This window comes from Tympanuchus pallidicinctus, unplaced genomic scaffold (genome assembly GCF_026119805.1).
Source record: "Tympanuchus pallidicinctus isolate F22 unplaced genomic scaffold, pur_lepc_1.0 scaffold23, whole genome shotgun sequence".
NCBI classification, from domain to species: Eukaryota; Metazoa; Chordata; class Aves; order Galliformes; family Phasianidae; genus Tympanuchus; species Tympanuchus pallidicinctus.
The window spans coordinates 9,028,638-9,056,476 of NW_026294740.1; the positions used below are offsets into that span (position 1 = coordinate 9,028,638).

Below are 27,839 nucleotides of genomic sequence, written 5' to 3' on the forward strand. Positions count from 1 at the left end.
GCATCGGTGGAGTGACAAAGGATCGCTGTGCCAGCGCTGCGGGAATGGCGCGGCGGTGACCAGCAGGCTATAAGGACAGAGCGGAACTGCTTCTGTGGCTGTTGACATAATTGGCATTTTCTACAAAAATATACTAAAAAAAACCCCCACCAAGTTGTTTTTTAGGTACCAGGGGACCTGAATGCACCAGCCCTGTCATCAGATAGGTGCTGCAGAGCCTATTTGTGACCGAGGTATGAGGGCTGCTCCAAAAGTAGTGCCTCCTGTTTCGTCACGTTGGCCCATGATGTCAGAGGCAGATGCTGGCATGGCAGCAGAGGTTGAACCTTCCCACCAACATCTCGCTCCATTTTGTTCTGATGGCAGCAGATGGGAGGTCTGACAGAACGGTGTCTGACATGGGAGTACAAATGGAGCAAAGAGGTGGAACTGAATTCCTCCATGCTCAAAAAATTGCACCCACTGACGTTCATCATGGCTGCTGAATGTTGATGAAGGCCAAGCAGTGGATGTGAGCACAGGGAGGGGCGGTGCTGCGTCCCAGCAGTGGGGCAGAGGGTCACCTCCTTGTGCAGGTCCTTATGAGCGCAGCATGCAGATCTTGTTCATTGCTGGCATAATTCACAACTAATGTTGGCGACCGTGATGAAACGCAGTGTTTCTTGAAGTTGAAAACATGCTCTATCAGTGTTGTTGCGCTCTTCTTATCTGTTAGTTTCCATGGAAATAAACGGGAGGCATTACTTTTGGAGCAACCTATGCAAATAAAAGTTAAGAACAAATCTTCCAAGATTATCATTATTATTATTTTCTGTGCAATTATTTCCTAGCAATTGGAAACACAACTTAGGATGCAGGCACGGTGACGTTTAAGGCCCCTTCTCCCTGCAGCGCCCGGCGGGAGCACAGCCGGGGGCGCGAGCCCCGCAGCAGGGAGGGGTGAAAGGAGGGAGCGCGGGGCTCGTCACGTGAGCGCGCGGGCTGACCTACTTTGGGCCAATCGCAGCACGCGAAGCCCCGCGCGCCTCCCGCAGCAGCGCCACAGCGTGGAGCCGCCGCAACGGTCGCTCCACGCGCCCCGCCCCGCGCGTGGCGCCTCGCCTCGCCTCACCTCACGGCACCTCGGCCGTTTTGTCTTCTAAATACATTTTTTTGAGGGGGGCGGAGGGAGAAAATTGCAAAAGTAGCGGGAAGGATGCAAAAGCAGGAGAGCGCGGTTTGGGGAGCGTGCAGAGAAGCAGTTCCCCCTGGCTGAAATACTTCGGTTTGGCACCGCCCTCCCGCAGGCTGCGCGGAGATGCGGAAGGGACAACGGCTCCAGCCTTTGTTTTAGGTGTAAAACAGCAGAGCACCCCCAGCTTGGCCTCGGGCGTCAGTCCTCCTCCATCTGCCCGACAGGACCCGTTACTCAGAGGTGCATAGAAAGACAAATGCTTACGTTTAGACACCCACATCCCAGGCAGAGCTCAGAGCCGGCAGCTCCTGAAGGGCAACACGAAGCCCCAGCAGCACGCCCTGCTGACTGCTGCCCGCGCGGCTCCTGTGAGCAAGGACCTCTGCTGAAGGAACCACCATCTGCCCCCTCCGTTTTTATTATTTCATTTCTTTTCAAAGGTTTTTAATGAATGTGGGAGAGACAGGTTTGGAACAGCGTTGGGGTGATGGCAGAGGAAGTTCTCTGAAGTAATCTGGGGGCAGTGCCAAGAGCCATTCCAGTTCTCAGAAAAATAACCAGTCACTGCTTATGTGCTGGGAGCTGAAAGATTGATCATTTTTGCTGCCAACATTTACAGTCAGTCCTGACCGTGACAGTAGATCAAATACATGTACTTTTCTGGACAGCTGACCTGGTTTGAACTCAATGAGTGTTAAATCTCAACGATGACTACGTTTATTTAATAAATACTTTGCTATATTTTTTAAAGCAACCATAACCTCACCAAGCACCAAGCAGCCTCTTAGGACTGTTTCAAACACCTGGTGCCCTTGGTGCCTTGGGTAATTGCTCAGACCCCGCAGGTGTGACTAGCTGGTGAAATGAGATGACACAGCTGGACTGAGACAAGCCACAAAAAAGTTGCTGGCTTGTTCTGCAGTTGGACATTGATTTGAACAAGAGTAACTTCCAGCTGGTGCCAGTGGGAGAAACAATTTGATCCTTTCTCTGTGCTCGGCTCTTATTCCTTTCTCACTTTTGGCTTGTGTGCAGCAGGAAGGCAGTTAGAAATAGCTGTTCTTACATGCTTAGACTGTTTGATTTTGGAACTTGGTGCTGGTTTTACTGGAGATAGAAGAGCACCCACAAGCAGAGAATGAAACATCCCATCCCCAGGCAGAGCTGTAACGGGAGAAAGGAGTGAAAGGTGAGCATCTCTTCCTTATTCAGAGTTTCTAGCAAAGTCAATGACCCAGATTTCTCTGACTTCAAATGGCTGTTTTCAGCAAGCTTGCCAGAGGCATGGTGCTGGGGAAGGTCAGGCAGAATTCAGCCTCAAGTGTTCTGCATGTTCAGGCTTATCAGATCTGGATTTGTAAAACTTCATACTGAACACTCACTAAAATCTGACCAGTGCCCTGGGCTCCAGACTTGCAAGGCAGCTGCCCAAAGCTTGGGATTCCTTTGTCTGTACTTCTGGGCTCAGTTCTGTAACAGTCGCCTTGTTCTGAGATTTTACTCTTAAAAAAATTACAGAAAACCAGTTTTTAATCTGTGGTATTTATTAAGAACCTAGAAATACAATAAACCTCTTTACGTTCTCAAGGAAGCCTGACCTGCTGGAAAACTGGGACAAGTCCTGCAGACAACAATCAACCTTCCAAACAAAGGCATTAGAAGTCATGCTATGCCTTTTTGTGAAAGAATCGTCATAACAGCACACATTTTAAAAGAACAGCAAGCAGTGCAGGAGTGCTCTTTACTAACCTGTATGCAGTTTATCCTGAAGGACTGGATCCATTAAGGCTTGCAGGTGAGATTTTCCCCCCTCATTGCACCCCTCCTTACCACCCCAAAATGTTTTCCCACTCAGTTATATGCAGTAGTGGAGAAGGTTCTCAATTTCAAGGTTAGGCTGTAGCACCCTTCCTTAAGATCTATGCTCATGTCTCTCTTATGCTCTTTTTTTTTTTCAATCTCTCATAAATAAAAAGAATGAGTTGGAAACTAGTTGTTGTTATCTGAGTATTAGAATATATACACTGAGTATGTGTAATACCAGTCTACCAGACTTTGCATGTATTTTGAAACCCACATTTCTAAGTACCATAAAGCAACCACCATTTTAAGAGGCAAACATACCTTGCATTTTGTGCACGCAGCTCCTTCCTTTATTTGATGCAGTGAGACAGATTAGATCTCTAAAGATTAACTTGGATTTTTAAAATGCATTTCCAAATATTGAATAAGCTTCACTAATACTGAACATCCAAAATCTGGATTTCGGTTGTATGCTCAGTATTTACCAAAAGGAAGTGGAGGTATTTTCCCATAACCATTTGTTGGCTCTGCCTTAGCAGTGTCTGGGGCTGCTGCCTGCTGTGACTCAGAATGGAGCAGCTGCACACTGGGAATTGTGCTCAGAGTGCAAGATCCTGGGCAGCCATAGTGCAGGTCCTCCTGCCTCAGCTGTGCTCAGCAGCCCCCTGCAGAGGTCCTGCTGCCTTCTGAAAGAGTAGATGAGTGGATTATTAATCTACCAAGAGTAGATTACTGATGTCTCCTGTAAGGACAGACATGTATGGAAAAAAATATACATTAAGAGAGATGTATAGCAGTTGCCATTTCAAACATGTTCAGCTTTGTAAAACTATTTTTGTGCATTTAAATGAAACGCAAAAGTTGCAGTGGTAGCTGGCATTGTACAAACTTCTGATGTTCATGCAGATACAAGAAACCATGGAATGATTGCTTTTCATTGCTTTATTCTGCCTTTGACTTTTTTTAATATTGTATTTTATTTTGAAGTTGTCAGCCTTGATATGTGGAAATGTGGATGTGTAATTGTCTACATCTGGGTTAAAGATATTCTTGCCTCTATATTTTCCTGGTCAGGCATTTAGACTACAAGCTATATTGAAAGCCTTGGGCAGCAACCTATTCTGAAATCATCAGAATAACTGGTTTCATATTAAAAAGATCTGCGTTTGTTTTACTCCCACACATTTTGCTTTAAGCTTTTAAAAAAATCTATCTTTAATTACCTTGCAGCGTAGCATTTTCGTAGGCACTGGTGAGTTTTATTTTTATTTTTCTTTAATTGCCAAAGGGCATAAAAATAAGTATTCTGTGGCCATGCAACAACACACATGCAAGGAAATAAAGATGTCCTCCTGTATTTTCCCTTAAATGGCTTTGACCTGGAGAACACATCGTTTTGATTGACATGAGAAAGAAGGCTGTGATCTTATTTTTCCTGTTTGCTATAGCTGTTTCAAACTTATCAAAGGAAGAAATAGAGGCTTTTTAGATGGCTGCTTGCCAGCATCACTAATCAGAATTTTAATGAGATTTTTCTTTGAAGGCCTAAATTAGGTCTAATTAACAATATATAAAGCAAATATATAATGCCATAAAAGAGATGCAGCCTGCAGTCTTTTATACAGAATACGCATTTCAATCTCCTTACAAATAGAATTGTTAAGCTAAATACACATCTTTATGCTGCTTAAATATAGGCAGAATTTCTTTGCTGTTAGGCATTAATTAACAAATTGCCTTTAGAGAATGTGGTCCTACACTCTCATAGTAAGTTGGAAATCTCTGACAGGGATCAACAGGAGCGCTTACGGCTGAAGCCCTCAATGAATTCCGTTCACGTTGACGCAGACTCTGAAAACTCCAGTCCAACATACGCCACAGTCACAATGGCAGGGTGAGCTGTTCTCTTTTACTTCCCTCAAGTACTCCATTTGCCACCATCGTGTCTCTGGATGGACCATGTGTTCCTATTGTTTGTGGGCTGGATAACTAGCCTGCAGCTCCCATTTCCCAACCATCATAAAAGGCGCTGTTAAATTTAGTCTGCAGTTTTCCCCCCAGCATTTAGGACAGAAAATCATTAACAACTACAAAACATTATCCTCAAAACACAGCATTGTTTCTTCTGTTCCCCACCAAAGCGTATAGCACGAAAAGAAAGAGGAATAAACCAAAGACATTTTTCTTTCCCACTTGTAGGGTTTTGGTGCTACTTACTGTTCTCTCCTGGGCTGACATATCTCTAACATTACAAAGCTTTTTAGAAAGGGAAGCATTTTTAATTAGAGATGCTCAGATGCAGCCTATTGCAATTAAACACCTGAAAGTATGGAATTACAACATCTGCTTAAACAGATCATTTTATTCACAAGCTGAGACCATTAACCAGGAAGCTTCTTTCAAAGCCTTTTTCCAAATTTAATGCTTAGTAAACAAATCTCATTTCTTTTATCCCCATTAAATCAACATCACTTCTGATTCATTCAGTTCGTGAAACTAAAGATGAATAGCAGCATAACAATGGGGGGAAAAAAACAAACAAACACACACCAAAGCACAGCAGAATAGAAAGAATTGAACCCCCAAGTGCTCCCCCTTGCACAAAATCCAAGTCACCAGTTCAGGTGCTGCTGGATCGAAGCATTTGGAGTGCTTGAGCAGGATAATGCTCTAGGGATTGCTCTGGAGCAGGTCTATTTGGGAAGCTGTAGGCAGAGTTTATGTTAAATTGCAGCATCTGTAGTTAATAAGAATAGTCTCTCAAGTGCCCATTAGCTTTGAACTAACATCAGACACGTTCTGAGTAAGCTTAAATAGCCATTTCAAATGTGTATTTCTTGAAGTGTGTAAATAAATATATTCTCAGCAATTTTAAGAGAAGAGCCAAACCACAGGGTGAAGCGAGCCAGAATCATTTCGCATCTGTTACAACACTCTGGATAATGTTTTGGTTGATTTATAGTGGAAATATTTGTTTTTCAGCTGGAATTTTGGTAACTCAGAACAGATGTTCACAGCAATGTTGGAGTAATGTCTACTCATACTTCTCTGTTAAATAAAGCACTGTTACACATTTAAGCTAACCTAGGTTGGTTTAACCTGAAATCTAATATACTGTGAAGTTAGTAAGCTTAAGAAAGATATATAGTAATGGAGATGCTCATGGAATCCAATATCGTTTATTTTCCCATTTTATCAGAACTAAAAGGCTTACAATGGTGCATATAAAGAACTACCAAAGCTGTTAGATTTTCTGTTTTGTGAATCTAGATGGAGAAGTGCTTGTCTATCAATTTAATATTTTTTCAAAGCTATGTAGTGTTGAACCACTCATTTTTCAGACTTTTTTTCCCCCACCCTCTGCAAGCAGAGGGATATTTCTTAACCAGGAGAGAGAACCAGGTTCTTGTGATGATGAAGTTATGCATGTTTCCTAAAAAGCTGGCTAGTTGTCTTTAAAATCATTAGGAATTTAGTACATAATTTAGAAAAGACAACACACAAAACAGTAATCAACTGTCTGTATCACCTAGACCTTTGACTGCAGAACAGAGATGAACAGAGTCCTCTCTTCTCCACTAGAATTACTCATCTCTCAACATTTTGCCAGATAAGCATAGATGCAAACTCATTATATTAGCTGGATAGACAACATGTTGTGAAACCAAGTGACATCTCTGCATTTGCTTCAGTGGCATGGAGCTCTGTTTTTTTTATTTCCTTTTGCTCTGTGGAGGCCAGACAAATAGCATCCAATGCTCTTTGCTGATGCAAATTCCAGATTGTCAGTGGAGTTGTACCTGATTTGATGTCTTTACCTGATGCTGGTTGCTTCTTCTAGGAACTTTCAGCTTCTCTGCTGTACTGTTCTTACTTCCCAGGAAAGAGCCCCATTATCTGGCATGCAGCTATTTAATGGTTATCCCGTTTGCAGCTGTGTTTCTTTCCAGGTGGCATTACTATTTTCCTAATAGCTGAAAGCATTAGCAATGTCAGAGGGGTTTCGGTTACTCATTTCTATGTGGAGCACATACTTTGAATGGCTGCCACTGCATTTAGCTCTTGAAGGTATACCAGAGAAGCTTCCTCACTGATTTGCTGAGCTCCCAGCAGTACCTGATGATGCCCAGCCTGGTGCTGCGTGCTGTTAGAGGCACAGTGTCCTGCTCAGTGCTTAACCCCAAGTGCTTCCAGGTGGGAGAGAAAGGCAGAGGCAGAGCACCAGGAGCGTAGATTTTCCTCGAGCTGCAGCTGTTTTACACCTCGGGCTGCGTCTCCTCCTCCTCTAAGCCATCACTATGCGCTGTTAGCATTTGGAACAACTGGAGTCTCAGCAGAAGTTGTTGTGCAAATGCAGTACAAATGCAGATCTTATTAGAATATACTTTTTGCAAGCAGATTTGTATTTTTAGCAGTGACATGAGTTGTCTCGTTAGATACCATGGATACAAGCTGGCTGATTTCTGCTTCTTAAAGAATCCTGAACTGCTGAGAACTCCTCCAGGTCCAGAGGGCGTGATCCTTCCAGGCTGTGAACGCCTTCTGGGGCTGAGCTGTCCTCATTCCATCAGAGGTGAAGGCTCTCCCCATGCTCCAGAATCAATTGGGCTTGAACAGAAATTCTGTGCATATGGCCTACAAGAAAACACAGCTTGCTCTGGAATGCCCATAGATAAGCCTGGTTTACTTAAGAGTTGCACTGAGGCTCTTTGGAAGGCAGTCACAGGTGTGGTTATTGTGGGATTAGTGGCTCATGAGGAGTGCCTGCTGAAACAGTTCACTCTCACTGGGCTGTTGGAATTTCTCTGGTACTGTACCTCACTGCCACACAGACTTGTTTTGAAAATCAAAGAAGTCTGTGGAAACACCATATTTCTGTCATAAAGGTCAGAAAAGGATCTGTCATGTTTGTGCCAATGTCTTTCTTGAAAAGGTAACACTGGATTTACTATAAATGTAAGGTTTGCTGGTAAACTTTTACAAAAACTAAAATATGTACATGTTCCTGGGATGAGCTTTTGTAACTCTGACACACGCTGCAGCTATAGACACAAAACACTGCACTTTTGGTTCATTTAGTGAATACACATTTCAGCACTCAGAGGCCCCCTTATGATCAGGCATCAGCACAGACTGCACTAATGGGAATTTTCAAATTAACTCTGGAAAAAAAAATCATTAGAAGCTTTCCAGTTCTATGCTAGACAACAAGAGCTGTGATTTTCTTCAACACTTAGAGGAGTCCCTCTCAAAATTGCAAAACTCTGCTGATTTAACTCTTCTCCAGCAGGCGGGCGCTGCAGGGGAGGAGCTGCTGGGCCCTGCCCGCAGGCCACAGCGCTGAGTGCAGTGCAGAATGCACAGCCCAGCCTTGCCTGCTCCCTGCTTGTCAGGATGGGCAGCAGGAGCTGCTCCTAGCCTGCCTGTGACCTGGATTCAAGAGGCTTGAATCCAGCTGGATCCTGCTGTAATCTATGATTTTAATCCTCTCTCCTCCCCCAGAATTACATGAACTGCAGTCGTGGCTGAGGTTCATATCCAGAATCTGCGCACAGATTAAAAAAAATCTTGACAGAAAAGCTCTCAAAAGTATCTTTCATCAAGCAGTAGTCACTACTTGTAATTACCCTGCTTTCATCTGTAGCTGTCATTGCACTGTAAAAAGTGGCTGTTACAGTGGCTGTTACTCCCATTTTAGAGAAGAAACAGATGTTCTAGGGACTTCTGAACAGATTAATACAGAAATTGCATGCCTAAAAGGTCTTCTAGAAAATCCTGTCATTATCACATGACTGATTTGGTTCAGTGCACCAGGAATTCGGCAGATCTGCTGCTTGTGCTTTGCTTCTCTTATTTGTTTTAAAGTAGTTTTGGTTTGGAGTTTTCATTTCACTTCTGCTCTTGGGCAAAGCTGACATAACACTGGCTGTCAGCACTTTCTTTTCAAGGCAAACTTTCAGGTAGGGATTTGTTTGAAACTTCTTGAGGCTTAATTTGGTTTTCTGATCAAGAGACACAGAAGTCGCATTTGTGCAATCCAATTAGGCTCCATCCCTGGCAGGGACATGGCGCAGTGCACGTATGTCCAGCTGACTCACTGTCCTTCCCTGCTCTCAAAGCCTTCAGCCTCACTTGCAGAGCCATGCCTCTTATCGCAGGTAGCTGGGATTACTGCAGGCTGTTTGGGAGGTGTCAGAGCTGTAGTCTTTCCCTCAGAAACATGGTAGGTGACAGTGAGAAGGGCAGGAGAAGAACAGCAGATGGCTGTTGTATTGGTATCAACAACTTGAACTACTACAGTCAGTCATTACTGCATGCCACTGCTTCCATCCCCAGCAGCACCATGTTCCTCAATTGTCTGCAGCAGAAACTATAGATCTTTCTCCTTAAGTGAAGAACTATTTCTCTCAGCCACATCAGAAATCAAATTGCTAATTACTGCGTTTCTCACCTCCCTAGGAAGTAATCATCCCTCCCTGCAGAGACCTCTTGTAGAACTCTCTTGTGCCATGAAAAACTTCTTTTCTGCAGGCTGAGAATTTTTTTTTGAGAAGGAATTTGTATTTTCTAAATGTGCTGAAGTTACTGAGTCCTTTTCCTTCACTTCCCTGAAATTGCATCCATTTGTAGACAGGTTAATTTTGTGTATACATAACAGTGAGGACAAGCAATTATAACAAACTTTGACTGAAATGGACTCCAGAGCTTTGAACCAAATATCTCTGAGCACAGCACTTATCTTCAGCCAGCCACAAGACTTTCTTCTTGGTGTGCATTTGTCACCGATCTGTTTTAAAAATATGATGTGCTGCTGGAATCTAACCATTTTGTGGAGCACTGCAGCCCATATTAGCTGCTACTTTAGCACATAAAATTGTAACCAGCTAAGCACATAGGTATTTTTGAGAACTTAAGTTCAAGTGGCTGTACTACATGCCAAAGATGAGCAGACACAGAAATGAACGAGGTAAGATTAATTGCATCTAAACATTTTCCTTTAATGATAAGAGGCCTCCTTTCAGTTGCATCTTCCAAATAGCCAAATAATAAGACAATCAGTCTTCAACTCTGCAGGTGTCCTATTTCCTGTTCCTCTGCACCTTTATCATTTACAACACTTTCTGTACTTAATTTTAAGGAACAGGATGTTCTGAGAGTGACAGGCAGCTTTCTTAATGGGCTCATCAGCTCCTCTTCATGCCATGACATCAATTATGTACAGTTGTCTTTGACTTGGAATTTGTAACCCCCATGGTGACTAATTACAGTACCTAATGTTAGAGTCCCTGGTGGCACGGGCTGGAGATTAATAAACGCAATTCAGCCTGGGGATGGAAAGCTTCACAATCCCTGGAGAGCTCATGGCTCTTGGATTTTTGAGGCCACTGTAGTTGGAAAGGAATGGTGATTACCATTCCTCTTTGCAGTTTGGAGTTTGTTACCATCCTCTTTGGAGTAAACATGAAAAAATGAGAAGGAATCTCAATGCTAAGGTCATCTCTTTCCCGTATTGATGCTATTACCTTTTTATTTTAGGCCACAAACATCATTTTATATTTTCTTCTATTTTAATCACGTTTTAAAGAATTCTCTTCACATACAAGAGCAAGGAATGTTCTTAATAATAATTGGACCATAGGGAAATTATGACTTAATAGGTTGAGAGCCAGGGTACTTGAAAAGAGATTAAGGCATTTCTGATGAACTTGTGGCTTCTAGGAGTTGGAGTGAAATTGTGACTTATCCAAACTGTGGCAGAACTGCTGATTTTCCAGAGCTTCTTTTACTCAAGAGATCTTTGGGTAACGGGATCTGACTACTAATTCTGTGTTAGCTCACTTCAGCTCTTGTTGAGGCAATGTAAAAGGGACGAATCTCTTTGAAAGCAGGAGACCAAAATCAGAGACGGCCTTATGGATTCAGGGGCAAACTCTGCAGGGCTACACTAACATCCCAGATAACTTCACAAGTGAGAATAACTGGGAAGGTGTGCATTGGGATTTTCTTTTTTTTTTTTTTCCATAGATTCCCTTTGAATCAGCAGTTGAACTAGTTTGAATTTGACTCGGGTACCATACTATGGTGACAAAATCAGTATTGGTCATTGGAATTTAACTTCCCATCCTAATTCCTAATTTATCTCAAAAGAATGTTACAAAAATATCAACCTATGGATCCATGGGACCATTAGCCATATATGTTGAAAGAAGAGTATGGAATGAGCAATGAATAATCAAGCTACCAAAAATGCAAAAAGAACCTGGATGGTACAACCTGTGAGACAGCTGGTATTTTTAGTATGATGTGAAATCAATCCCCAGGGAAAGGCAAAGCTAGTTACAGAGGACAAAGGGCAGGCTTTATTCATTAGTAGCTGATTTTTGGTACAGTATCATTGTAGGCTGTGAGGAGAAGGACTTACTAAGATATTTAGGTACCTAAACATGCCTAGCAGCATTTATAGCAGCATCTAAGTAGGTTAGGTACCTAATTCCCATTAACTCCATCAACTTCTTTAAGCTGCTAAACATCACTGTAAAGCTGGTACCAGTGTGAGCTGACAGGTGCCTCTATTTAAATTGAGGTGGCTGTACTCATTAGCAGCAGCTGAAGTCTAAGCTCATGTTTCTTGCTCAGCTCAAGAAACGCACTGGAAGCTACCTGGGAAACCTTAATGCTTACTTCAAACCTAGCACCAAAACTCCGCGCCCTTCTTGCAAATTCTGGTCGGAGTGACTTTTGCACAGTTCTACTTAAATTAAGTCAGAAGCAAAATTTCAAATCAGCTCAGGAATTAGAATTGCCCTTTGAGGGCAACTACGTGAGAACTGAAAGGGGAAGTTCTCAGTGCAGAATCTCATACCACAGCAAACCTGTGTGAATCCTGAAGGCTCCAAGTGTGGTTGTGTCCATGTGAATGTGGTTGTGCCCCTTGGCTTGTGTTAAATGTCTGTGCACAGATAGCAACTGTTTCTGTCATCCTGATTGATCTGTAGAGGCTCCATGTATATGCTTACACAACATCTGTATCTTTTCTGCACTTCACTGCAGAAGACTGGCAGGGCAGCCATTATACTGGCTTGCCTGTAGAACACCAGTGCCTTAGCACAGGTTAGGCAGTGTGGCTGTGCTCCTGCCAGCATAGGTGCCTGAATATTTATGCTTTATTCATAGAATGGCCAGCTTGCGTATGTATGCATGCATATATTTATTGCATGGAGTTGATGAAAGAATCATCATTTATTGAGACCCTGAGTAGTGTTACAGGGAAATTACTTGTTATATCTAATATGCCAGTGTAGGTATCTGTGCTAAGCTGTTTGCTTTGATGGCAGCCAATGTGCCATCTAAAGCTTACAGTATTTGTGGTATTTGAAGGGCAGAGTGGTGCAAATATTCAGGTCAGTATTAACACCTATGCGTATCAGAACGGTATTTCTCAGTGTCACCTTTGAATGGAAAATAAATAAGAGATGTAGGGATTACTTATGGCCCTTTTGCCATTCCTTTCTAAAGCTGACTTTATTTTAAAGCACTTTTTTTTGTCCACATCATTTTTTTAATTCTGCAATGAGAATGGGAAGCCACTGTTTACAGCACTGTATATTGTGACAACTGTTCTTTACAAATTCTTCTCAAGTTATCCTAGAACCATTTTCTCAATATGCATAGTTCAGTTCAATCAAAATAATTTCACAAAATATTTCACAGGAAGGAAGAGACAAGGGGAGATACAGAGAAATATCCTAGGAAACAAGCATGCCAGCATACAAAAATAGATTAGAACATTTGGAAATTGTAGGTATGAAAATGTAGCCTCAATAGCAGAGCAGTTGAACTAGTGGATCATCTGAAGAGGTAATGCTTACCAGAGAAGAAGCTAGATAGATGCAGAGATCTATTTCTAATGACTTTAATTTCTAGGCAAATTTGTAAGAGAAAGAAACAGTCTCCATGTTTCTGAAATGTTCTCATCTGGGGGTGGAGATGGTAAGCAGAGCTGGCAGGATGTCAGCATTGTGCCTTGATTTCTTCTTCTCTCGTGCACAGCAGGCTGTGCGATGCATTCTCAGAGCAAGAGATCATTACCAGCTCTTCAGGAAGGGCCAGCACTATGTACATAGCTGTCCTCCTCCAGCTGATACAACAGAAGGACAGTTTTAAATTGCTGCTAGGTCTCCGTAAAGCCTCTTCTGATGAAGTCTGCCTGATCCATAGCCTCTGCCCCTAAATAGCTTCTCTATGAGGAAACTCAACTAGCTGTCGGAAAGCCAGCAGCAGAATAAATCAAGACTGTGAGGGTCAAGTGGAGCTTGAAACTTCTTTGGAGCAGAACTGGAAAACTGGAGTCTATATGAAGTCTGGCTGCCATGGAAGTATGAACTGAAAGCGCCTGTCATAACGCATCCAAATTACTTCTAAGGCTACAGTAAATACTGCAAGGCATTTAGAACCTCGCATACAGTTTATGGGTCACAAGTCTATGCCATTTCAGAAAAGGTATTTAAATAATGGTGCATCTAGAGTGCTCAAATGAAACTGAAGCACACACTTTGTCTTTTCACACTGTGCTCTCAGGGAGCACAAAGGAGGCCATGAAGCACTTAGGGGTCACTGGAGCAAAATATGAGAGAAGCCCAAGTGTTACTGCTATGAGAAATTTTCTCAGAACTATATGCTACTGTGGGTCTGCTGAGAAAACTCCTACCTAATCCACCTGTGTAGATTCATGGATAACGTGGTTCTGACCTACTTAAAAGTACAAAACATTTTTTCCTATTTGCTTATTCAATGTATCCTGACATCTCCTTCCAGCAAAGACTGCAAAAGAAACTTTCATGAGTTGCACTCTGTTCCTACACGAAGAACATTTGGTGATGTGCTCTACAGCTCACAGGCCATATGCAGTAGATTGCTGCACGGCTGTTCAGAGAAGAGACTTGACTTGGGTTTTTACAAATTGTGTATTATTTTAGATTCAAAAGGACCAGCAGCCCCTGTGTGCCTGACTTGGCACAGCTCTGCAGTGCTGAGGATGGAGATATGACACAGACACCAGAACTAGGAGGAAGTCTGGGCTTTATACACCTAGCTTGCTCTGAAAGTAATGCTTCCTATTTATTTCCATGGAAAACACAACAAATACAGTGAGCAATACAATAGTACTATTTGACAACAAATTCTCAGCTACAAAACAGTATTTTTCAGCATAGGCATCACTGGGAGCTATACATTTTTGCCAGCAGTGAATAGGAGCTTGCATGTTGCACTTGTAAAAATCTGCACCTGCAGAGCTGACTCTGCTGCAAAAAATTTTTTCTACCTGGAGGAATTCAATTTCATACTTGTTCCATGTATCCTTCCATGTCAGACCGCCCCTGCTGCCATCTGTCACGTGGCAACAAAACAGAATGGAATATTGGCAGAATGGTTCAACCTCTACTGCCATACCGCCAACATCTGCCTCTGACATCATGGGCCAACATCATACAACAGGAGGCATTGCTTTTGGAGCATCCCTGGTACATTCTTCTAGATGCTTGGATTTTTAATACCACATCTGCTGGAGACAGACCTCCAAAAAATGTGACCGCAAGTCCCAGTTTCTTTGTATGGGCCAGCAGAGGGGAGCTGGAGTGGAGAAGGGTCCCCAGCCATTTCAGAGAGGTTTAGAAGTCCTAAGTGTGTGCCTGAGAAAAATGCAGGTTGCAGCCTGTGCCTTCCTCACACTGTTACAGTACTGTTCTCCTTGGCCTGAAGTTTAGTAATAGGGTTTTCTTTTGGGAGATCCATCAGTGCTTCTGCAGTGTTTCAGATCCTTCTTTCATTTATTAGTCAACACCTACCATATACATATATATATATAAAATACATACACAGAGTCTCTAGAAAAATATAGCATTGAATCATGTTTGTAAAGCTAGCATCATATGTTGTGTTGTGAATAATGAGATTTAAAATATCCTGTGCTATTGAGGTGCAGCAAAATCTGTTTACTTAGATTGCAGTAGCACCCCGTCATTTTCTTCATCCTCTTTAAATCATCACCAGTGTTTACAAAATGATTCTGTTCTCCTTGAAGACCATTTTTGAGGAGGTGACTGATTTCTGCTGATCCTGGAGGTGGTTTCACAGGTTTCATTGTACTCGAAACTTCACAGCTTCTACTGAAGTATCTGATGCATGTATGCACCAGTTTAGCAGAGTACAGAAGTAGAATAATTTTCTTTCTTGCCACATATTGTTATCGAGTACGGTGTCTTCTCACAAAGCTGCTTCTTTTTGTTTGACATCCTACCAAAGATTCATTTTCCTAAAGCCCAACCTTAAAAGTAATCAGGGCTGCAATACTTGTAATTTGTAACTGCCAAATTTCTGTTAGCAAAACTCATTCACGAATTTATTCTATAAAAATAAGATTATTCAGTAGCTACACAAAAGGCATCCATCTGCATTACACTCATTAGCATTGGTCTTAAAAAAAAGCAGGCCTTGCATACTTCAGCAAACCATCAGATGGAATTTACAACACGAAGCGTATCCAATGCCTGTCACGCTGGTCAAAATAGAAAATTTCACTCTGAGTCAGTGGAGTTATGCTGCTACAGAAGTCATGAATTGGGTCTTAAGATTCACAACTGATCCCTACGCAGCTGGGGAACTTACGGACTAAGAGAGATTTCTGCAGTGCCAGCATCTTTTGAGGCACCTAAAAATAAAGCCATGTAAATAGGCAGCAGAACGCCCCTGACTTCATGGGGAGAAGTGTCACTGGGTACTACAGTGTTGGTGCTACAACGATGAGAGAACGTTAGAATAAAATGTGTGCTTCTCCTCTCTAATGTTTGGAAATCAAACATTACTTTCAGTCAGCAGGTGCCCTCAGTGGCTCTTGGATCCTGGAGGCTCTCTTATTCCATCGTCATCATCCTCAGAGCAGAGCAAGCTTAGTGCGCTTGTTACAGGGTGGATCCACGATGTTGTCTGTGTCACGTGGCTAAAAAAGAAAAGATATGCTATCAGCAATCTAGAAGGTTTACCAATCTCTGAAACAAGAAATGCCAGATGATATCCATTTTCAGGCCTTGTGTTATCATTACAATACTTTCAAATTATGAATTCTCTTTGTCTTGCTAACTAGGAGATTTTACAAACAAAATGAGGAGTCTTCCGGATGCTAGAATCTGGAAAGTTTCACTTCTAAAAAAATGAAAGAGTGCTTTTCTAGGAGATTCCTGGTTCAAACTAGCAACATTTCCTGTTAATGAGTAAAACTGACCCAGCAACAGTGAACAGCCCAGACTATCAAAGTCTTAAAAAAACCCACATCGAGCTGGCAAGGTATTAACATTGCCATCATAGCAGTTAGAGAGTGAAGCATTGTGGATAAGAGGAAGTGGACTGAACACTCATCATTAATATTTCTCACCGAAAAAAAGTTGATGAGTAAACCCAAACAAGGTGTACTTTGTGTAAGTAATAAAAAGGAGTATTATCTTTTTAAAGGCCTAAACCCTATACTTGAAAAGGAGTCTGAGCTGCTTGGTATTTTTGTTGAGCTTCCAGATGAATGGGAAGAACCTGCTCAAACTCAGTAAGGACAGATAAATGGGATGTGCTTATTGTCTGAGGGCGAGAACGCTGCACACCCTACGATTGGTAGCATGCATGCTAGCCATACTGTGTGTGGGCAAAGCACAGCCTCTTCTCCCTTCTGGAATAATGTGTTCTTGGTAAAGGAAATAGCTTCTCTGGACTTAAAAAATCTTGCTAATAAATTCACTGTTTTTATAGTCAGGCCAGTGCAAAGATGAATTTTTTAATACAAGTTCATGAGAAAAAGTTGCTGAAAAATATGGCATATTTAATATAAACTGTAAAAAACAAGCAGTTCTCCTCAGTTAAGTCTCACAACTACTAACTGTACCTAAAGCTCATTTCTGTACTCACATTTCTGGTGCATAAGTTTAACATGAAGTTGTGATGAAACTACTCTAGATTTACCTTTTCAAGTGAAAAGTTTGCATTTTTATCTTCAAGAATGCTATACAGAGTATCTGATAATGGAAACTGATTCACCAAAGTAGGATTCTGCGGGTCAGAGTTCATCACACTGACTTACAGGTATGGAGACTGCTTTCCATCTACCTGCGTTGAGACACAGCGCCTTCCAATGCCTGAGGAATCACGGGATTCCATCCATTCATTCACTGCCAATGCAAGATTTATTGCCTGCAGTACCATTCAGGTGTTTATACTGCCTTTTATCAAGCCATTTCTCAGCAAGCCATTTCTGAATTTAAATAAGAACCAAATTATTTTTGAATTTTTTTTTCTCATTTTTCACCTGTAGATGCCTTGACCTGCTGCATACCTTAGAAGTCAGTTCTTGCAAACTTGCACTAAACTTTGTCCCATGCTTCTAGTAGTACAGTTTGTTTTAAACCTTTTGTTAAAATCCTTACTAGGAAATAGCTCTTGTAAATAACTGTTAAGTCCAGATAGCATGTAAAAAGCAGTTGTAAAAAGACATGCATTGTAAGAAAACATACACAATATGCACAACATGATTTAGGTAAAGAGTAGATGTAGAAACCTCCTGCTATTTATTTTTAGCTCCCTACAAGTGCTGTGGCTAAAAAGCTTTGACATAATCAGTCTGAAGAGATAATCCCAGATTTACTGGTTTGCAGAACATTCCTGTATTAGAAATACATCCTCTCTGATTTGTGTTAGGCCATCAATACGAGCAAGAGAGAATACAAACGTACAGGCATTTTTGGAAGGCTTCTTCTATTTATGAAAATCAGATTACTTGAAATTAAACATTCTTTTTTTTCCCCTTCCTTTGTTAAAATTGGTTTAAAAGTGGCCACTCCTTCAAGGCACAGTGTATAAAACTATCCAGGGAGCTGCTAGGTCCTGAAGGATGGACTGACATCACCTTTCCTCGGCTGCAGGAAGATTGAGAGCACTTGTCACTGTGTCCTAAGGTGTCATAAATGTTGTTATTTTTTCTTTAATGTCCCTCAGGGACTGAAGGTTTGGCTTAATGGTAATTAATGCTTGAGGGATACCAAGCAAAAGAAGAGAGTCTCGCTGTTCATCCCTGGATAAAGCAGTTGTCTACTAAGAAAAATGTATGAGCAATCTCAGAAGTCTGTTATCACTAGGAAGATATGCGCATCTAAATGGCATGCTCGATCATTAAAAATTACCAACAACAAACTAATGAGCCCACTGAAAATGAAAGCAGTAATAAAAATGGGATCAGAGCCAAAGCTGAGTAAGCCCAAAGGTCTGAGTGATAGGATATACAAACTTCTCACAGTTTCACAAGTCTGACCTGAATTCCTCCTCACACCAGTTTTAGCCAGCTGCTGTTAACCCTACAGCGCTGCGTTAACCAGTGCAGTTACAGTGCTGAGTGCCTCCCCAGGCCTCACACGAAACACACATGGAGCAAACCCTTACTGTGCCCTGCTCTGCCTCTCCCCAGACGCAGGATCCCAAGAGCCCCGACTCAGCCCATAAATGCCCCAGCACAGGAAAACTTCCTGGGAGCCTCATCTTTCCAGCATCCAGCTCTATTTATAGAAGTTGTTAAATAGTGAAAACTAGACACTCGATCACACCAGGCTAAGAGTAGAATTACCCAGCAGAGGCAACAGAAATCAATGCACTGATTTCCGTCGAATTTACAAGGCTTGAGCAAAACAGCAATTTCAGCTTTAAGTGTTTCCTTACTGAAATGTTAACAGCTGCCTCGTATGACACGTCAGAACCTGGACACAGCAGTGTTTGTGGAAGCTGAAAGAACGCTTCTCCATTTTGGTTCTTGAAATTAAAAAACAAACAGCCTCTGAAGGAAAAAAATTATCCAACCAAAAGCAGCTTAAGGACTCAACATTCTTGTATTACAAGCTCATGTTATCATAAAATCCAAAGCCAAGTTTTCTGGTTGCACATCTGAGGCTATTTTTCTTATAGTCATGCAACTAGTGAAAATCAGACTGGCAGAATTCCCTACAACCTAATCATCTGCTGATGATACGCTTCCAAACCTTAGAAATTCTTGTGAATTTTCACCTTATCTCAGATTACTACCAGTAAGTCTTTAAGTCTTTTTGTTAGCCAAAAGTCTACCTCTGTAGAGGGAGGTAGGAGCAGAGCTCATACTTGATTCATTCCCACTGCATGTTCAGTGCAGCAGATCAGAGTTTCCCTTAGTTTGTTACTCTGAAGTCACTGAAATACCAACCTTACTGGAACATGCAGTTTACTCTTAGATCACCTCTGCTACAATTTGATCTAAATTGAGCTTGATTTCTTCTTAGATTGCCTGTGGTCAACTAGTATATTGCAATACACTAATACATGCTGGAATCAAATAGCAGAGGAAAAACCAAACACATCGATGTGCTACATTTTTGGGTTCTTTGCAATGCAGTAGAGATGTGAAAGTGCACTTACAAAAGGAGCAGGTTTGTTTTTCAATTGAGCACGCTAAGTAAAATCAGCTGTGATTTATTTTCCATTTACGATGATACCTTTAGCTCTACTTCACTGTTTACACTGCAGAAGTTCATTTACCACACATGCTTTCTATTCTTAGTTGAGTCACAAAATCATAAACAGTTTCTGTGACTGCCCAGCTTTCAGTAGAATTAATGTTGGCTCCTTCCCATACAAAACCAAAACAAATAGAATATGATAAAAATAAGTCCAATTTGTTATTTTCCAAAGTAGAAGCATAATTTTAGGTACGATTTCAAAAGCTACCATAACACACTGTGTGTTTTTATTAACCTGTAATGTATGTATTGCTTGTCTTCTACTCTCAGTTACACTGACATGCTGTCAAAGCACCTGTGCCTGCTTTGTCTCACTGAAATACGCAGTGCTTCAATGTGAAGCTTCTCATTTTTAGGTAAATTAATGAAAGATAATCCTAAATCAAACATTACCATTTCCTTTTTAATATAAGACAGAAAATCCATATGTCCTAATTCATCTAACAGAAAGCATCCCAAAACATTAAAGGAACTTCTGTGTGTCTTTTAGGCTAATTTAATTTAAGGTAAATGTTCTTGAGAAAAATAACAGTTAATATGGAATAGCTGGAACCTAGTCCTGTTAAAAAGCTAGAAGAGGTGTTACAGGGGCAAAATTCACAGCTGGTCCTTACAAACTGTATACATATGTAAGCAGTGGGTGGGAGTGGGAGGGAGAATAGCAAGGCCCTACCTAATTATAGGTGCCAGTCTCATGATACAGAGCTGCCATATGTTAAAGGTGAATGTAGTGGGAGGGTGGAAGCGATCAACTTTGATGGGTTTTCTGAGGAAAAAAATTAGTGTCCCAGCTATATTGTAAGTAGAATAGCATAGTTCAGTTGGAAGGCACCTTCACAGATCATCAGGTGCCCATTGGAATAGGGTGCTCGGATAGGTGGTGGAACCTTCCTCACTGGAAACGTCCAGGTCTTGGTTTGACAGGACTCTCATTTACTTTTCCGCGGAAGGTTTGATGACTTGACCTCCAGAGATTCCTTCTGATCAAGACTTAGGATTTTCTTCTCTGATTTTGGAATTGCAGTGGACTGCTGAGGAACCCATTGGGCTACGTTCAGTTGTTGCTTTAAGTTCACGAGGTCAAGATTTCAGCTCTTCTGAAACAAATTCACCGATGTAAACAGGGATAGAAATATCAAGGGTAAAATAGTGAAGAAGCAGGCATGTATTTCTATTAGACATCGTGTGAGGGGGCATGAATCTGGGGCTGCACGTGGATGAACGACTGTATTGCTGGCAGGCAAAATAAAATAACGCTTGCACTATCCATTACTTTAAAGTATATCAGATTATTTCAAAACATATCTGGGGCCAAATTCAACTTTTCAGCAAGAGGAGAGCAGAACCACATTAGCAATGAAGCTGATTGCTGCCTTTTAGTCTACTGGCATAATTTTTGTCCTTTTGGTAACTTCCTTTATATTATATTGCAGAACACTGAAACTTGCTCTTGCTGCACTGTATGCTGACGCATAACGCAGAGAGGCATACGCTGCTATCTGATATTGCACGGTAAGTCTATGCGCATGACCTTAATGCCTTGCATAGAGGTACGTGAGTTTATGACACGATAGCAGCCTTAAAGCTAATTTCCTCTCACTTGCCTCACTTGCACTTTGTGACTGATCCTTAGCAACTTGGTTGATTGATAATAATTTACTGCAAAACTGAAATCATTTCCTGAGTAAAAGAAAGAGGTGACTTCAGAAAGTTATCTGCAGGTACATAGAGGTGGACAAGATGAGTCTTTCCACAGTAGATGGAGAGCAGTTTAGTGCCTTAGGAATAGAGCCATGTAAATGTTTTATTCATGTCATTTATTCACATAAGTGGGTTTTCACTTCAGTGTGTAACACAAGCCAGCTGGTTTGCTTCTTTTAAACTCAGATTTCTCATGCGCTTCATATTGCTACACCCCCTTCAGAGATATTTATGGGAATTTCACAGCAAGCTGTCTCAAGCTTATGTGCTATTAAGGTTCCGTTCTGGGGTGTTTACCACATTAGATTTATAGCATATAGATTTATGGACTCAGCTAGTTGATGGCACAATAAAGCACAATGGAACTGAAGGCAACTGCTAAATAATTCTTACACCTCTCGTGGCTTTGGATCTTCTAAACATCAAAGAATAAAAGGATTGATATTCACAGCCAAAGAGAACAAGTTTACAGTGCCAGGACGGTGAATTATCAATTATTCAGCTAAATCAATTTAAACAAATGAATTAAATTATGTGAATTGTCTAATTATCTGAAAAGGATGAGCTGATAAAGATGCATCTCAAGCAAGCTCCAAAGATTTTTTCAATTATATTTTTAATATTAGGTAGAATTTTATCTTCAAATTTCTTCAAGCTACATTAGAAACAAGTGACTTGCAACCCTTGTTCCTTTCTCCAAATAACTGTCTGAGATGAATACTGAAGAGGTATGAATTTTCAAGCCTATGAAGAGCCTGGCTTACACTCTGTATGTACATTTGGTAACAAAGATATAAACAAAATTAGGAAATAGGTTAAAAAAAATACTAATTAATATCATGTTTTATCTTTGCATTCAATTAATTCTGTTCTAATGAAGTGAATTAAGACCTCTTAACAAATGTGGTTGTTCCATTTAGAACATGACAGGTGATCACAGGACAGGTTACAGAAAGTGGCAATGATGGAGAACCCAGGGCTCCATCACTTGCAATGCTAGGAGCATGTTAAGAAGAGGGAAGAACATTCTTGATCCATTAATGGTCAAAGGCCAGATATGCAAAAGTTCCTAAAAAACTTGTTCATGTGATCTGTTCAGTTCAGATCTGTAGCTTCAACAAGTGGGGGCAATGTGAAAAACATGGGAAGCTTTCTGAAATTAACTTCTACCACCTGGAAAGGCTGAGATTCCGCTGTTGCTAATAAGCATCTCATTAGTACAGCTGCAACAGTTCCACAGCCAAGAGCAGATCTTAAGAGTTCTTGACCAAACCCAGCTTTCTGCTGACACCCAAAAACACTTGTATGAAAGACACCAGTAACAAAACCAGGAAAAAGTGTTAGATTTCTTTTATTCTGTTGCTAGTGTATTGTTTGCAAAATTCTCTCTTCAAGCTCAGTTCCCAGTTACGCTGGTAAAAGCCTGTATTCCAAGTGCTTTACCCAGAACAGAACCCAGCATCCACCCTAAGCATCCGACTGTGCCATAACGTCTCCCTGTATCAACGCCCATCAAGATGGAGACCAAGTGAACAGTGCTCTGCTTCTTACTCGCTCTTGTATTTATTTGCATTGTTATGAAATTGGCTGCCGATTTGTTTTCATTTCCTAAATTATTTGCCTACAATTTCATTTTTTATAAATCCCATTTAGTAACTTATATCTGTCTGAAAATAAAAGCCACCCTTTGACTAGAGCTGGAATGCACTATTGTGTATGGTGTGTTTGAAAACCTCTGCAAAAAAACTCAACAAATCACGTCTGCTTTAACACGCAGAGCCTGAGGCACCATGGGATGAGTCAAGGACAACACAGCAGTGCTTGAAAAAAAAACCAAAAACCAAAAAAAACCAATTTCCTGCTTTTCTTCACTAGCTAATACATAACCTTCACTGTTATTTATGTGACTTTTGCAAGAGTTTGGGATAAAAGCAGTTGCATCTCAGTGCAAAGATTCACTGCCTTTCACGTCTTTTAAGAGACTTCAGGGAAATCTACCTTCAAAATCAGACTTAAACAGTATGTGAATTCCAGTAGCTGAAATAATCTGCTACGATGTAAGCAATCATTCGTGATGTATACAGAATGGAGATAAATTATAGTTTCTCAGCAATTGTTTCTGTCTTTTAGAGGAATAGTAAAACTATTACATGAATTAGTTTTCACTATATTCTGGAAAAAAAAATGCTTTGCAGCAACAGAACAACTGATTCCCACAGAAGGGAACAGGAGATCATATTTAAAAAGTCATCAGTAGCTGCAGATAGCTCAGAGACTGAATTCATTGCTAAGGCAGTTCTCCCCAAGATGTCCATTCAGGACAGGAGGTGACCAGGGAAAGATGCTCCTTCTAGTTACAATGTGCTATGAGTGCTGCAGAATGAGGAGAGCAGACAGAACTCCACCTTCTAGGGCAGCTGACACATTTGGTAGGACAGCTGGACTCTGGGGTCCTTAATGCCACAATGGGACTAAAATCCACCGATGAAACAAGACTGATATGTTCTAAAAATCCAGCCCTCAGAATTCTTCCACTTCCCCCAGAATATAAGAACGTTTGCAAATGGATATATTTACTATACAATTTTTGGGGGATTTTTTTTTCCTTCTGTATCTTCTAGGTCTGTTATATGGTCAAACACAGCTGGGGAAGTTCTCAACACGTGCACTGGGGTTTTCAAAGACATCTGAAAGACAGAATCTCACAGTTCTCACTGAATTTCAGTTGACTTTGTGACCGAGCCCTGTAGAACTTTCTGAACAGTGCAGTACTGAACCAGAGGAATGAACAAGTGATGTTGGTAATAAAGGTGTGTATTAAAAATGTGAGAGCTTTTGTTAATTTGCTCTTCTTTTTTCCTGTTCAATCTAGGTTTAAAAATGCCTTTAGATGGGATTTTATTTTAGCTGCAATCCATTTCCTCTCAGAAATACTCACTTGATAAAATATTTGATTCCATCTGCTGTATAAGCTTCTTCCCATCCATAAGGTAGACCTGCAATGAAATAAAAAAAGTCTCAAAATTTAGGTGACACAAGGAACAAATGGTTTTGAAATGGCGTAAGTTCGAGGCATTTCATGAAAAGATTATAAACAAATTCTTACTCTTTTTGTCACAGATGATAATATAAGCAATGCAGTTTAATATTTGCTGCACAAAGAAGCTACAAACCACTCAATGATACTTTTATTACCAGCATTTCTCTTCCTGAAGCTGACAGTCTGGTCAAATTGGAGTGCAGCAGTTTGGTCTTTGGAACTTTTCTTGTAATTCACACCTTTATAATATCAGCAAAAACAACCCTGTGCTTCACTGAGGTCTGTTTTAATTTGTTTTTATAGCTTTTCATTCAGATGGCTATATGAAGTACCAATCTGGACAGAATCAACTCCTCTACTGTCTGGCTTGTCACCATCTTCTGTGCTGCTACATAATTATTTGGAAATTCAGACCAACTCCAAGATAATGAATGAAGATAAAAGAAAGAAAATCCTAAAAATCCCTTCATTTTTTCTGTAGACTAGAAATATATATGTGCAGTTAAAAGATGCATGAAGATTGTTCTGCAAGAGTTTTAGCTTGAAGTCATCTGGAAATGTTACTGTCTTACAAGTTCCACTATTTTTGTTCAAGTCACAGTCAATCTCAAAGACCAGCTCATTAGAACCATCTGTGAGCCTGCTTTAGATTTAAAACTTGTATTTGGAAAACATGCTGGCCTGCACACACCATATGATCTTCAAAATCTTCTTCATACCAAAGCATGCCCTAAGTGCACACATTTTCTGGGAGGGAAATTCTTTCTTAAAACAGTGATTTTCTTTTCTCAAATTGTCACATCTTTGTTTCTAGTGCGTTCTTCTTCAAAATCTGGAACGGGACGGCTTCAGTTCTCAAAGAGAAACAAAGTTCACCACAGCTATGGAAGCACTGGCAAGTGAAGCAGGCACAGACCAGCCATGAGGTAATCACAGCTGGATGTAGACACCACGTGATGAATAACAAGGATGTCTACCAGAACTCAGAATTCAGATGGGTGACCTGAGAACAGGTACCTGTGTGCCGTCACAGTTTTGTACAGCTTTGAAAAGGAAAGAGTGCATCAATCACATTTTTCCTCTTTTTTGACCCGTATTTCCCACTTATCTCAAGCATCTTTACATTTTCAATTTAGCATAAATCTACGTAATCTGGTCCTCAGAACTTTCCACCTACTGCCTTTGAGAAGGAATAATCCACAGCCTCTTCCCTTTAATACCAAGTAGTTGCTGTGTAACACTTTTCAGGCTTTGATTCCTACAGAGGAAAGTAGGAAAGGATGTTTTTAAGTTATAAATACACTAGATATTATCACTAATTCTTCTGCCCTTCCCATAGATCATGGGAATTTTATTCAAGTTGGATAGTTTCTAATGATAAGAAGGGAAATAAGATTCATCCTTCAGTTACTACCATCTTCCCTGGCTTTTCCTCATTTCTGCACAAAACACACAAATCCAAAACAAGTGACAACACACTTGCTCTATTAAGAATAAAACCTCAGCATCTCCTCTGTGCTCACTCTGATCCCATACATCACCTGTTTCATTCATCACTGATAATTACATTTTACGCTGGTCATTTGTCTAAAATTATTTCCCTTTTTTTCCTTCTAAATAAAGGCTGGCACGTAGGTAGCGATGATAACTGATGCAACCACGAAAGATTGCTTTTCATAAATAGTGAATACATTTGTCAGCTGTAAATGAAAGTGCAAAGATAACTCTACAGCTTTATTTGCCTTTCTCACTTAATATGCAGTAGTTTGTATATCCTACTCTATCTCCATGTTCTTCAAAGCTCCACCTTTGTATTTTTTAATGCCTTAGTTTTCCACACTTTTTCACTGTTAACTGTCCTTAACCACTGTTCTCCTCATGCCCTTCTCTCACTGTTAGATTTATAGTTATTTCTCTAAGTTTCTGGTATTTCCCACGGTAGCCAGGAGGCTCTCATTTTTTGTCTTGTATTTCCCCAGACACCATCTTCACTTACTTCCAGCTCACTTTCTCCATGAATCATTCAAAAGTTGATCTACTCGCTAGTGCGGTGTTTTTTCACACCGTCTGGGGTCAGATTTGTTGTCTTTCCTAGGACTTGCTTTGGAAGACTGCGAAGCTCCCACCTGGGGTAAATGGGAGGTAAAGGAGCTCAAACAGGCAGAAGCACAGTCTGAAGACCACATTTAGCCTATGTAACCCACGGCAGTCTTAGGTTTCCTACATGTTTATCATTTCTTCTGTGAATTGCTACATTCTTTGATGAAACTTCATAAATAATGTATCTTAACTGTAGTTGTCAGCATGTATAATCTTTTAAAAGAGTCAGATTTCCAGTATTTAAAAATAATTTCCTCACAGCAGAAAATACAAGGCTTCTAGCTATTCAGATTTTTACAATTATTTGTCTTTTGCAAGAAGGTAATAATACAAAAGTAACAATGCATGCAAAACAAAAGGAATACATCCAAAGCACCCTTTGCCCAAACAGAATAGAGTCTCCCTAGAGAGCATATTAACCAAAATATATTATAATCTACCATTATTTGGTTCAGAATGTATGCATCTAATTAGGCTTAATGCAAAGGAGAGGTATATAATTTTATGCAAAAAAAGAAAAACAACAAACTGCTTGCTATTGTATGTGCCAGTACTGCTGCAGCTGCTACAGAGCAGCAAGGCAGTATCCGAGGGGGACTGCTTGCTTCTCAGCTGCAAGATGCCTGCTGCAGTAACTGCTGTATCAAGTTCCCACTGCTTAAGGCAGAGGGAATGAAACCCTGGGGCTAACCAAACTTTTTTCTGCTACTACATGAAGTGTGCATCTCAGTGATCTTGTTTACTTCTTTGGTTCAACAGGACAAAGAAAACGTACTGATACTTGGCTGACTGCACTAAATAGAACAATAAAGATAAGGCCAAATTAGAAACTTGTACAGGGTGAAAAAAATGGAAGATTTTGCCCATGTACCCTCCCTCATGCCTCAGGATAGTTCTCCTGGAACAAAAGATGCACACTGTGTCATCAAAGGTATGTCACTAAAAGAGCAAGGAGGAGAGCAGAGAATTTAGGGAGAAACCTCACTTTACTGGGCAGTTATCAAACCTGTAAGTAGTGCAGAAATATTATTCCTGCTCTTCACTAAGTTAAGTACAATTATAGGACAGGAAATGTGGAGAACAGCAGATGAGACTAATAGTAGCAGATATTACAGCACAAGCATTGAGTTGAATCTGAAGAGAGTTATTTCCCTAATGAATAAATAGTGCAGACCAAAACATTTTGGTTTTAATATTTTCTGATGACAAAATTACTTAAAGAAATGAAGAGATTCACAGACTGTAGTAAGAATGGATCAAAATTTACTGTTCACTACTATTCAATTACCTCCTAGGGACTGATATTTAATATTACAATTCTCCAAAATGATGAAGTTTTTGAAGAAATAGTAATTATCTATTAAAAGTACATCTGTTAGAAAAGGTTTCCTAAAGGACACTATTAAACAGTTTTCTCAAACTTTGGATAAATGAAATTTTGAATTCT

At 40.6% G+C, this 27,839-nt stretch overlaps 1 protein-coding gene and 1 long non-coding RNA gene across 7 annotated transcripts in view; one reads left to right on the forward strand and one right to left on the reverse strand.

Annotated features, from left to right (window-relative positions):
- The first annotated feature begins 1,037 nt into the window (after window positions 1–1,037).
- Window positions 1,038–27,758, forward strand: LOC128082999 (uncharacterized). Of its 2 annotated transcripts, XR_008207919.1 has the most exons (5): window positions 1,038–2,363; window positions 2,763–2,969; window positions 20,985–21,063; window positions 25,107–25,305; window positions 27,152–27,758. It is a non-coding gene; the product is annotated as an uncharacterized LOC128082999 (long non-coding RNA). The 2 variants fall into 2 exon arrangements; XR_008207918.1 differs by lacking the exon at window positions 27,152–27,758 and having other exon boundaries at window positions 25,107–25,615.
- Window positions 12,566–27,839, reverse strand: part of STXBP4 (syntaxin binding protein 4) — a 54,192-nt gene continuing 38,918 nt past the window's right edge. For all 5 annotated transcript variants that reach the window (XM_052687795.1, XM_052687794.1, XM_052687793.1 and 2 more), the window contains 2 exons: window positions 24,191–24,248; window positions 12,566–15,974 (listed from right to left, as the gene is read on the reverse strand). In XM_052687795.1, the coding sequence (XP_052543755.1) occupies window positions 15,860–15,974; window positions 24,191–24,248 (173 nt within the window). In that variant the 3' untranslated portion in view covers window positions 12,566–15,859. The remainder of the gene's footprint in view (window positions 15,975–24,190; window positions 24,249–27,839) is intronic.